The 12994-nt window shown below is 42.9% G+C and overlaps 1 protein-coding gene across 1 annotated transcript in view; it reads right to left on the minus strand.

Moving 5' to 3' along the window:
* Positions 1 to 5859: 5859 nt before the first annotated feature.
* Positions 5860 to 12994, minus strand: part of DNER (delta/notch like EGF repeat containing) — a 371552-nt gene continuing 364417 nt past the window's right edge. Inside the window, exon 13 of the mRNA XM_049888408.1 lies at positions 5860 to 6886. Within this exon, the coding sequence (XP_049744365.1) occupies positions 6775 to 6886 (112 nt within the window). The 3' untranslated portion in view covers positions 5860 to 6774. The remainder of the gene's footprint in view (positions 6887 to 12994) is intronic.

Consider the following 12994-nt stretch of genomic DNA (forward strand, 5'->3'; position numbering starts at 1 on the left):
TTGCTTTTGGGCATATGCCTAGGCGTGAGATTGCTGGGTCACAAAGAGCTGCATGCTCTTCCTAACCTTTGCATGTTGATGGGCCAGCCAGACTCAATTTATTTTAGTTCCTCAGCCCAGCTGGGGTTTCACACACCTTCTCCTCCTGTCTTAATTATCTAGTGCCTCTACAACAGAAATATCACAAGTACATGACTTTAACAAACAGGAATTTGTTTTCTCACAGTTAGGAGGCTAGAAGTCTGAATTCAGGATGCTGGTTCTAGGGGAAGGCTCTGTTTGCTCTGGAGGGAGACCTTGTCTCTTCAGCTTCTGCTTTCTTTTCCTTGGCAATCTCCATGTGTCTCGGCATCTCTCTTCCGCCATCTCTGCTTTCTTCCTTATTTATGTAACCTCTTTTATATCTTGAAAGAGATTGACTCAAGATACACCCTGTACTAATCCTGCCCTCTTTACATAATAAAGACAACCCATTCCCAAATGGGATTATAACCACAGGCAGAGAGGTTCGCATTTACAACACATGTTTTGGTGGGACATAATCCAATTCATAACACCTCCCTTTACTTGAGTAATTCCTACCCAACCTTCAGGTCCTGATTTACACTCCTCATGTCAAGGAACCTTCACCGACTTCTACAAAAGTCTACCAGGTTCTTCCTGCAAAGAAATTTTTATGACATACTAGGCATCTCCAGACTTCACTAAATTATGAGACCATCTCTAGTTCAAGAAGTCCTAGGTAGTCTACTCTTGCTACATCAATTTTTTTTTTCCACAGGTAGTGCAATATAAACAAGATGGGGGACCATTTGAAGCACTTAGAGAAACTGGTAGGTGCTTTAGGGGGACTGTTAGCACAGCTATGGCGCACTAACTGCAGGTCACAGTCACCAATCATCCAAGCAAGCATGTTAGGCCACTTCGTCATTCTATCTGTATCGAAAATAAGAACAACAGCTACAACAATAATGGCTAACATGCACTGAATGCTTGCCATGTGCTGGAGGTGTGCTAAGTGATTGACATGTACCACGTCACTTAAATCTCACAAAGATCCTCTAAGACATGTGCTACAACTTTCCCCATTTTCCAGATTAAGAAGCTTAGGGCCAAAAAGTTACTAGCTCAAAGTCATTAGCAAGTAAAGAGTCAAAGTAAGATTCTAACCCACTCTAAGTAAACTGCCATATAACACACCAAAAAAAATAAAATAAAACAAACCCGTTGGCTTCAAGTCAATTCTGACTCATAGCAACCCTATAGGACATAGTAGAAGTGCCCCATAGGATTTCCAAGTTGTCGCTGCTGGATTTGAATTGCTGACCTTTTGGCTAGCAGCCGAGCTCTTAACCACTGTACCACTAAGGCTTCAAACTGCCATATAAAAGCGGTGTTTATTTTGGACATGTCATCAGGAAAGACCAATCACTAGAAAAGAATATCATGGTGGGTAAAGCAGAGGGTCAACGAAAACTAGGGAAACTCTCAGTGAGATGGATTGGCTCAGTAGCCACAACAGTAGACTCAAACACACCAACGATCATGAAGATGGTGCAGGACTGGGCGACGTTTTGTTCTGTTAGACATAAGGTCACTATGAGTTGGAGCCAACTCCACGACAACTGACAACAACCATTCCTTCTCTGTGCTCTTCAAGTGTAATTCCATATTTACTTGTGTGATTGTTAGATGAAGATCTGCTTCCAAAACAAGCTCCAGACTCAGGAGCCAGGATCCTTTTGTGTGGCTGTTCTTGCTCACCTTTGTACTTGCAGCACCTGGGCCTCTGCCTGGCACAGAACGAGTGCGCGATGCCACATATTATGATTGAATGTCCAAAGGAAAAAGTGAATGTCTTAAATTGCTCAGAGTAGATCTCAGACTGTCAGAAGGCTGACAGGTCTGCCCGTAATCTGAGTCAGCAGGTTTCGTTAATTTACTTTAAAAATACAAATTATGATTGACCAAAGGCTATTCAGTGTTCCAAACAAGTCTTTTAAGGCATCACATATGGTGATAACAAATGAATGGATAAACAAAATATGGTACAAACATGTTATTATTAGGTGCCCTCAAGTCAGAACTGACTCATAGTGACCCTCAGTACAACAAAACAAAACACTGCCCAATTCTGTGCCATTCTCACAATCCTTGCTCTGCTTGAGCCCATTGCTGCAGTCACTGTGTCAATCCATCTCATTGAGGGTCTTCCTCTTTTTGCTGTTTACCCTCTACTGTTCCAACCATGATGTCCTTCTCCAGGGACTGGTCACTCCTGATAACATGCTCAAAGTATGTGAGACAAAGTCTTGCCATCCTACCTTCTAAGGAGTGTTCTGGCTGTACTTCTTCCAAGATAGATTAATTAGTACTTCTGGCAGTCCATGGTATATTCAATATTCTTCACCAACACCATAATCCAAAGGCATCAATTCTTCTTCAGTCTTCCTTACTCATTGTCTTGCTTTTGCATACATATAAGGCATTTGAAAACACCATGACTTGGGTCACGCACACCTTAATCTTCAAGGTAACATCTTTCCTTTTCAGCACTTTAAAGAGGTCTTTTAAAACTGATTTGCCCAATGCAATATGTAGTTTAATTTCTTGACTGCTGCTTCCATGGGTGTTGATTGTGGATCCAAGTAAAATGAAATCCTTGACAACTTCAATATTTTCTCTGTTTATCATATTGTTGCTTATTGGTCTAGTTGTGAGGATTTTTATTTTCTTTATGTTGAGGTGTAATCCAAATTGAAGGTTATGATCTTCGATCTTCATCAGTAAGTACTTCAAGTTCTCTTTGTTTTCAGCAAGGCGGCGTCATCTGCATCACGCAGGTTGTTAATGAGTCTTCCTCTAATCCTGATGCCACTTTCTTCTTCATATAGTCCAGCTTCTCAGATTATTTGCTCAGCAAACAGATTGAAAAAGTATGGTGAAAAGATACACCCCTGATGCACACCTTTCCTGGTTTTAAACTACACAGTATCCCCTTTTTCTGTTCCAATCACTGCCCTTTGGTTGATGTACAGGTTTCTCATCAGTACAATTAAGCATTCTGGAATTCCCATTCTTCACAGTGTGATCCATAGTTTGTTATAAGCTACACATTCGAATACCTTTTCATAGTCCAATAAAACCCAGGTAAACATCTTTCTGGTATTCTCTCCTTTCAACCAAGATGCATCTGACATCAGCAATGATATTCCTTGTCCCATGTCTTCTGAATCTGGATTGAATTTCTGGCAGTTCCCTCTCGACGTCCTGCTGACATCACTTTTGAATCATCTTTAGCAAAATTTTAGTTGTGTGTGATATTAATGACATTGTTCAATAATTTCCACATTCTGTAGGATCACCTTTCTTTGGAATATGGATCTCTTCCAGTTGGTTAGCCAGATAGCTGTCTTCCAAATTCTTGGCATAGACATACATAAAATAGAATATTACTGAACCATAGACAGAAGTCCAGATACATGCCATAATGTGGACGAACCTTGAAAACATCATACTACGTGAAATGAGTCAATCACAAAATAACAAATATTGTACGTTCCCAATTTCATGAAATATATAGAATAGGCAAGTGTATCGAGAACGAAGTTTATTAGTGGTTGCTTGCTGGGGGTGTCTGGGAGGGAGGGGCAAAGGAGGACCCATTGCTTAAAGTACAGGATGCTAAGGTTCTGTCAAGGGTACTGGAAAAATGTGGCAACAGATAACGGTGATGGTTGAACAACATGATGAACATAATTTATGCCACTGAACTGCCCATGTGATGAAAGTTGAAATGCTAAGTGTTTTGTTACACATATACTTACCACAACTTTAAAAAGTTTTAAAATAGAAACAATAAGAAGAAGAAGAATTTAGGAAATTGAAGATTATTTGAGAGGGTGTGATAGAGGCAGCTTCCAAGTGAAGATCAATAAGCAAAGGAGATGGAACAGCCCAGATGTTGTCCTGGGATTGATTGGGAGTCAATGGGAAAGTGGAATTCAACTCACTCCAGTGTTTCTGGGCCATCTCCTGCCCATGGAGGTATTTGTGAATCACATCACCAAGCAGAGCCTTCTACAGGAAGATGGAAGGAAATAAGACATGTCATGGATTGAACCGTGTCCCCTGAAAATATCTGTCACCTTGGCTAGGTCATGATTCCCTTGTATGATTGTATGACTGTCTACCATTTTATCAGCTGATGTGATTTCTCCATATGTGCTGCAAATCCCATCACTATGATGTAATAAAATGGATTAGCAGCAGTTATATTGATGAGGTCTACAAGATTAGTGTCTGAAGCCAATCTCTTTTGAGATATAGAAGAGAGAAGTGAGCAGAGAGACAGGTGGACCTCATACCACCAAGAAAGTAGTGCCAGGAGCAGAGCGTGTCCTTTGGACCTGTGGTTCCTGTGCTGAGATGCCCTCAGACCAAAGGAAGACTGATGACAAGGACCTTCCTCTTCAGCCGACAGAGAGAGAAAGCCTTCCCCTGGAGCCAGCACCCTAAGTTTGGACTTGGAGCCTACTAGGCTGTGAGAGAATAAATTTCTCTATGTTAAAGCCATCCAATTGTATTTCTGTTACCACAGCGCTAGATGACCAAGACAAGGCCTGTGCCATACTCTCTGTTGTGTGTGTCTCCGTGGAGGCTCAACCAGCATAACAGTATTTTGTTCTTATTTCACTTCCAAATGTTTCAACAAACCAAAAATATTAACACATTGCACTGCATCACTTGATAATCAGAGTGTAGGTGGATTGCCATGACATTTTTTGTTTTGGGGCAGATGTTTGGAGGGTAGGAAGAAGGAAAAGCTTCTTACACAATTCTTTTTGTTCAAAACTCTCCCTCGCACCTGGTTTCAGGGCTTCTCTTGGTCTTACCAAACGTTCCCATGAGAGAATAAAATGAGTTTTTACAAACAACTCTGGGGTTCTCCTGCAGCATTTAGATATAAAATGAAATTAAAAACAGGGTGGCGCTAAATTGCCTTAAAATCTCTTTGAAGCCTAGTGAGCTGTTTTGCTGAGGCAATTTCTTTTCACTGACAGAATTACATTGTTTAAGATGTTTATTGAAGCCACATCATGCCTGTGACACCTCTGGATCTCAAGGTACCTCAATATCCACACGTGTTGCATTTAGCTGCTAAATTGTGATGCCAAATTTAAAATCAGAATTCTTGTTGTTGTTTTCTTCCCCCCACCCTTCATGTGGTGCAACCAGTTAACATGCTCTGCTGCTAACTGAAAGGTTGGAAGTCTCAGTCCACCCAGAGGCACCTCAGAAGAAAAGCCTGGAGACCTGCTTTTGAAAAATCAGCCATTGACAACCCTATGGAGCAGAGTTCAACTCTGACACACACGGGGTCATCATGAGCTAGGGTCAACTGGATGGCAACTGGATTTTCATGTTTGCACAAGAGGTTAGGGGTGCATCACTGACATGTTTCAAGATGATTAGAAGGTCAGGAAGCTCACAGAAGGGGCAGGGAATGGCTCTGGCATCCATGAGAAATCTGTTGCTGCTGTTGTTGCTAGCCACCGTTGAGCCCGCCCCAGCTCATGGTGACCCCATGTGTTACAGAATACAACTACTCCATAGGGTTTTCTTGACTGTAATCTTTACGGAAACAGTTTGCCAGGCCTTTCTTCTGTGGAGCCGCCAGGTGGGCTCAAATCGCCAACCTTTAGGCTACCAGCCAATCGCCACCCAGAGATCACGAGACATGCTCCTTGGAACACTGAAAATGTAAAAACAGAGGGTTTTTTGGACAATGAAATCAAATCCAAAATGTTTTACACCATGTGAAAAGAACGAGCAAGACAAGCGCATCCTTGACTTGATAACGTTTATTTGATATTCTTCGAAATCAGCAAGAATGGGAAGAAGCACGTATCAATCAAATACAGCCACGGAGACGTCCCGGATATAAATAAAGAAGCACTGTGAGAAAAACACACTATTGAGGGTACCAGTCCTCTCTCACATTCACTACTTCTTAGCAAAGAACAACTCAAACACAAATTTAAGTTACAATATAAAAACCTTGACTTGTTGAAGAAAAATATAGATTCAACTCGATCATAATTTGCCTAGCTAGGCCCTTTCGCGGTGTACTTTTTCAAGGCCTAGTCTGACAACCATTACGAAAATTGACACAGAGAAAACAAACTCGAAAGAGTGTTTCCACAAGGTTCGACAAAACGGTGCAGAAAAAAATGACTTACCCATGCACAGAATAAGGCAAAGACTAATTTCATTCGGATTAGGAATAAGAAATTTAACTAGCTTCTTTTTTTTTCTTTTCCACAAAAAACGAACATTTCAGACTTCTTTTTAAGTAACGGGTATACAGTATCATACATCATACTCTACAAGTTTTACCTAACTCTACTCAGGAAGCCAGCACTCACGTGTCAAACAGAAACTTCTCCTTGATTAGATGCATTCCATAACAACCACAGAAGTTAACCCGGGTTTCATGATAGTGTCTACCACGGAAAGAGCACATACTATTTACTAGAAGCCTACGGTTCAGAGAGCTGAAAGTACATGAAAACGTAGTCTGCGGATTTCACAAATTCCATGTTTAAAATAATTTTTCCCCCAAACTAAAAGCTGCAGAAAATTAGTTCTTAAATATTCTACTGAAAACTCTGGAGCGGCTAACGTTTTAAATTTCTCAAGCTTTTTATTTTCTTAAAAATATTTGAATGACTGAAGTATCCCATCTTTTTGAAAAATAATCCCCTCAAAAGATTACAAATCTTTTGTCTTAATCAGTGTGACCAACGGCTTGTCATCAGGGCTATAATCTTCATAGGTGATAGGGGTCACGTCGTACATTGCCGGCCGAGATTTCTTCCCAAATCTGAAATCACACAGAGAAAGGACTTTGGTTAGAGAGATACTGGGCCCCCGGTCCTATTAAAGGCAAGTGGCGAAAAACACTTCTATTCAAGAATCAAATGGAACTAGAAAAATACTCTAAGAATATATTCTCTAGCAAGTACCGAAATTTAAGACACTCTGAGATGAACATTGAAAGAGTATAAATATTAGTCTTTGGTGCCGGAGGGAATAGAAATGGATTTCATCGACCAGAAAGCCCAAATTAACGTTGAAGCTTCTAGATTAAATCTCGGCAAAGTATTCGGGCATGACGCTTCTACAATAGGTTCTCTACATTAAAAAAAAAAAAAGTGTATGGATTTGTCTTTTTCTTGCTGAGACCCATGAATATCTGGAAAGGCAAGTTTATTTTACATACACAGTAGTGTCTAGAACACCGACAGGACTGCAGGGCGGCCTTTGCTGGGCTTGGATAACCACCTGGCCTGAGGGACTTTCGGAGGAGAAGGGTGTAGGCTGGGAGGTCATCTGAGGTCCTCACAGTGTGACAAGGACAGAAGGAGGAAGTAACTTCAGATAGGAAGAGGTCTATCTACCAAGTGTGCCAGGCGCCCACCCTGAATTCCACCCACCACCACACACCCCCGCACACATATACGCTGGTGCTTGCGTGCACGCGCGCGCACACACACACACACCCAAGGCATTGTTTTTCTCTGTGCACAAAGCCATTGTCCCAACAGATTATTATATATCAAAATCCCCTCTACAGCAAGACTGACGCCCAGAAGCCAAGGGAGTCAAAATCCAATTTCAAGACTTGCTGCCAAAGCAGTCTTTGACAGCAATTATCAAAATAAAGCAAATGCAACTTCTGGGTGGTCTCTTCAGATTCAAGACCTCACCTTTCCTTGAAGTCCTGGAGTGCAATGTGATTGAAACAATCTTCCACTCCCATCTCTCCTCCTCCCCCACCCCTACAGACAACACTTTTTTAACTGTTTCAAGTTCAAGCCCAACAGGGTTCATTAAAAAAAGAAATTTTAAAAGAACCTTAAATCTAACAAGGTTCCTAGGATGGGATCCTAGGACCGGAAGGGGCTTGTTTACCACAGTTTACCTCCCATCCTCCTTTCCTGTTCCTTCCTTTGACTTGATATCTTTTGAAAATCTATCATCTCAGGTACAGAGAGGAAAAGCAGAATCCAGTAAGAAATGAGAAAATGCTGTGTTCTCCATCTGATCTTTTAGTTTTAAACATTTAGCAATCGTGTATTCCAATTCACTCGAGATTGCCAAATTGGAGTTGAAAGGAACAAACCACGTCAGACAGGCACCAGGCAAAAGGCCGCGTTAAAGAGTTAAAGCTTTCCCCTCCCCAAGAAACCCACAGTCATTACTGCAATATTAAAAAGTCTCCAATATATATTTTTTTCCATTGCCATCAAGTAGACTCTGACTCAAGGAGGTCACCAAGACCTTCCTTCCCAGACACGTCTGGGTGGACTTGAACAGCCAACCTTTAGGTTAGCAACCAAGCACATTTAACCATTTGCACCACTCAAAGCCTCCAGTTACAAAGATAACTTGGTTAAAGTAAGACTAACATGTATGGCACTAGAAAACGGAGCAGGCTAGCTTAGAGTCAAGCCTGGGCCGGAACTGCTGCACTGCAACTTACTAGCTGCAGGAAGCCAAGGCCAAGTTCCTCAGGTGAGTTACAAAGGTCTCCATCAAAAATGGAGTTTCCTGGAGGAACCTGGAAGGCTTATGCTGAGTGAAATTAGTCAGTTACAAAAGGACAAATGTTGTATAAGACCACTATTAGAAGAACCTGAGAAATAGTTTAAACTGAGAAGAACACACTCTTTTGTGGTTACGAGAGGGGGGAGGGAGAGAGGATGGGAGAGGGTTATTTAAAAAAAAAACAAAAAAATGGAGTTTCTTTTATAGAAACTTCTACTTTATAGAAACACCACAATTTTTTAAAAAACAACAAAATGAAACAAGGCTTTCCTCGCATCTCCCATACCTATCACTGTGGCAGACACACACTTGGTGACAAATTAATGTGTCTTCCTACCTAAATTTAAAATGTTAATGGATTTTTATATTGCCTTTTTTTCTCAGAATTGAGTGGATATTAATAAAATAGACTATCAGGGGCAGAAAGGCCTGATGACCTACTTCCAAAAATCAGCCAGTGAAAACCCTATGGATCACAATGGTCCAACAGACCACGGGGATAGTGCGGGACCAGGCAACATTTTGTTCCATTGTCCATGGGGTCACCAGGGGTTGGGGGTGACTTGGTGGCAGCTAACAATAACAATCGGCATCCATTTAAGCTCTCAGACACAGAACCGATGTAAGAGGTTGCCTACTTTATTGCAGGAATTGTTACTTAACACACTATTTTTCTTATAAAGGTACACTTCAACTGTAAAAAAAAAAAAATGGGAGCTTGAGAAAATTATAATGAAGACCAGGAGTTAGCCAACTATAGACTATAGGCCAATTTCAGTTTGTCACCTGCTTTTTTAAATAAAGTTTTATTAGAACACAGCCACTCCCATTCAGACTGGCTATGGCTGCCTTCACACTACAAAGGCAGAGTTGAGTAGGCATTAGAGGCCCATATGGCCTGTAAAGTCTAAAATATTCTGCAGGCCCCTGATGAAGACTGTAAGAATCGCCTGAAATCACTTCCTCCAAAGAACCGGATGTCAATGCTTTGATGCATTATTTTTCAGTCTGTCAGTCCCACATTCCTTCAGTCCATCCAACAGATATTTATTACACACTTCTTAAAGTGCCAGACACGCCCTGGCGGCTAGTGGTTAAGCACTTTGCTGCTAACTGAGAGGTCAGTGGTGTGAACCCACCAGCCACTTCATGGGAGAAAGATGGCTTCCGGGAAGATTGCAGCCTTGGAAACCCCATGGGGGCAGTTCTACTCTGTCCTACAGAGTCGCTATGAGTCAGAATTGACTCGACAGCAATGGGTTGGGGTTTTTTTTGGGTTTATAAAATGCCATATACCCTGGTGGTGTACTGGTTAAGTGTTATGGCTGCTAACCAAAAGGTTGGCAGTTCAAATCCACCAGGCACTCCTTGGAAACTCTATGGGGCAGTTCTACTCTGTCCTATAGGGTCATTATGAGTCAGAATCGACTCAACGACAATGGGTTTTTTTTTTTTAATATACCGTGTTTATTACATATTGGAGCAAAGGTGAGTAAAAACTGCATGCAGTTTGGTGGCTCTACCACCCAGTATTTTGTGTGATGTTTTACTCAGAAGGTGTTCTGTTGAGTGAAAAGATTAGCAGCACAGCTCGTCTTTTGTGGTGGGTGAGGCTGGCTGGCTGGAGCTCTTGGCAGCTGTAGTAACACATTCCCACCAGAGGTGGCTCATGTCCCACAACATGACCAAAGGCCACAACTCTTAGGAAGTGTCTGCTGAGACCCACAAGGGAAGTAAATTTTAAAAGATGGAGATGAATTAACATAAATCCTCTTCTCCCAGAAAAACAGCTGAAAGGCTCCGATTTGGAGGCACCACCCCCGGTCCCTCCCCACGAGGGGTCATGCATTGGACACTGTTCTGAGGTCTCATCCAAACATCTCCCTCACTTGTCTCCTTTCCACTGATCATCTCATTTCACTGTCACAACGACCTTGTGAGGTGAGTACCTACCATCTGTCCCATTTTACAGAGGAGGAAATGGAGGCTCAGTGATCATTTTCCCAAGGTCCCACTCCTAGGGAGAGGCGGGGCTATCTGGCTTCTGAGCCTGGTTTCTGGGACACATCATTAGTGCCTTCTTGTGCGTGAGGAGGCCTTGGATCGTGGCTCTCACTGTGCCTGCCCCTGATGAGAGCCAGTTCACGTACTGTGTTGAACACACCAGCTTCAAATCAGCAGGCCAGCTCTAATCCTGGCTTCTCATTTACAAACTCTGTGGCCCCAGTATGAATGCCATGAGTTCGCTAAGCCCACATTTTCTCCCTCTATAATATGGAACAAATGATGCATATGCCCCAAGATTCTTGTGAGATTCTTGCAAATGAGAAATCTGTTCTTGCTTTAATTTAGCATAATGTCTGGTCCATGGGAAGATCTCATTAAATGTCAGCCAGCAAAGACACCGACACCATAAGAGACCCATATGGCCTGTAAAGTCTAATATATTCTGCAGGCCCTGATGAAGAATTAAGGTATTGGCGAAGAATGTTGAATACACCATGGACTGCCACATGAACAAACATATCTGTCTTTGAAGAAGTCTGCCAGAGTGCTCCTGGGATACCAGGATGGAAAGACTTGGTCTCACATACTTTGGACATGTTATCAGGAGTGACCAGTCCCTGTAGAAGGACATCATGCTTGATAAAGTAGAAGGTCAGTGAAAAAGAGTAAGACCCTCAATGAGATGGATTGACACAGTGGCTGCAACAGTGGGCTCAAGGATAGCAACGATCGTAACGATGGTGAAGGACCAGGCAGTGTTTCGTTCTGTTGTATACAGGGTCGCTATGAGTCAGAACCAACTGGACGGCACCTAACAACACCACAGACACACTAACAGAAGTCATAGCACTGATAGTGCCAATGTCACTAAATAAAAGATATTGCAACCAGCTAAAGGGCAGACCGAAAAGTGAATGTTCCTCTAGTTCATATTCTCCCGAAAGTCGCCAGCTAAAACAATACCGCAGGGAACGTCGGGTGGCTCTGACCTATTGGAGGGAACGTGACCATGTCCTTTCCCAGCTCTTCTATGACCAGGTGCTTTTAGCTGATAGAGCAGTGAGATGTGGCCTCAGCACCAAATCTTGGAGCCCTGTTATGGGTTGAATTGTGTCACCCAAAAATATGTGCTGTAAATCCTAACCCCTGTTGGCACAGCAGTTAAGAGCTACAGCGAGGTTACGGCTACTAACAAAAAGAGCGGCAGTTCGAATCCACGGGCCACTCCTTGGAAACCTTATGGGGCAGTTCTACTCTATCCTATACGGTTGCTATGAGTTGGAATTGACTCAGTGGCAACAGGTTTTTTTTATACCTGTGGCTATAACTGCATTTGGAAACAGAGTTTCCTTTGTTACGTTAATGAGGCCAATCAGTGTAGGGAGAAAAAAAGAAACCCCTTGCTGTGCAGTCGAGTCTGACTCAGGATGACCCTATAGGACAGAGTAGAACCGCCGAGCTCTTACGAACTTAGCCATCAGGGCTCCATATCCATGTAGGATGTGTCTGAAATCAATGGCTTTTGAGGTATAAAAAGAGGAGATGAGGCACAGAAGCAAGCAAGCACAAATGGGGGTAGAAAGGTCCCGTGCCACAGGAAGATCACCAAAGAACTGAGGAATGAGGCTGAAAAGAGACAAGGACCTTGCCCCAGAGTTTGAACTTCTAACCTTCTAACTGTGAGAAAATAAGCCATCCACTTGTGTTATTTCTGTTATGCTGTAAGGTGCTACTGAGCCAGTTTCGACTCATAGCAACGCTATATGACAGAACAAAACTGTCCCATAGGGTTTCCTAAGCTATAATTTCTACAGGAGCAGATCACCAGGTCTTTTCTCCCTCAGAGCTGCTGGGTGGGTTTGAACTGCCAACCTTTTGGTTAGCAGATGAGAGTGTAACCGTGTCTCGTATGCACTAGATAACTAAGACAAGCCAAGAGGCTTTGCTCTCTCTGGTCAGTTCTGAACTCTCTCCTGCCTGACTGTAAGCAGAGCAGCTATGAAGCAGATGACACTGGGGACAAGGCCGGTTGGGCTCCCTCCCCCTCCCCGAGCCTGCATGAACTGACAGCTGACGTCAGAGTCACCAGACGCTTCCTCAGCCACTTGTGAACGTCACAGGTGACCCTTCAGTGTGCATCCTGCACAGCCACTGGGCTGCAGCCATTCCGACACAAGGTCATCTCTAGGTTGGTGGCTGGAAGAGAGGTTGTGAAACGGACATAGAGAAGAGGCAGCTGCTGAAAACTAGGGAGAGGTTTACATAAAGTGGACAGAGCCTTTCTAGGGTTTCCAGGAAAAGGGAGCAAAACGGGCCAACCAGCCAGCGGCCCAACCAGAGCCTCCCTGAGGCCCTGCTGTAGAAACCACATGTT

The sequence above is a fragment of the Elephas maximus genome, chromosome 6, assembly GCF_024166365.1.
Source record: "Elephas maximus indicus isolate mEleMax1 chromosome 6, mEleMax1 primary haplotype, whole genome shotgun sequence".
NCBI lineage: Eukaryota > Metazoa > Chordata > Mammalia > Proboscidea > Elephantidae > Elephas > Elephas maximus.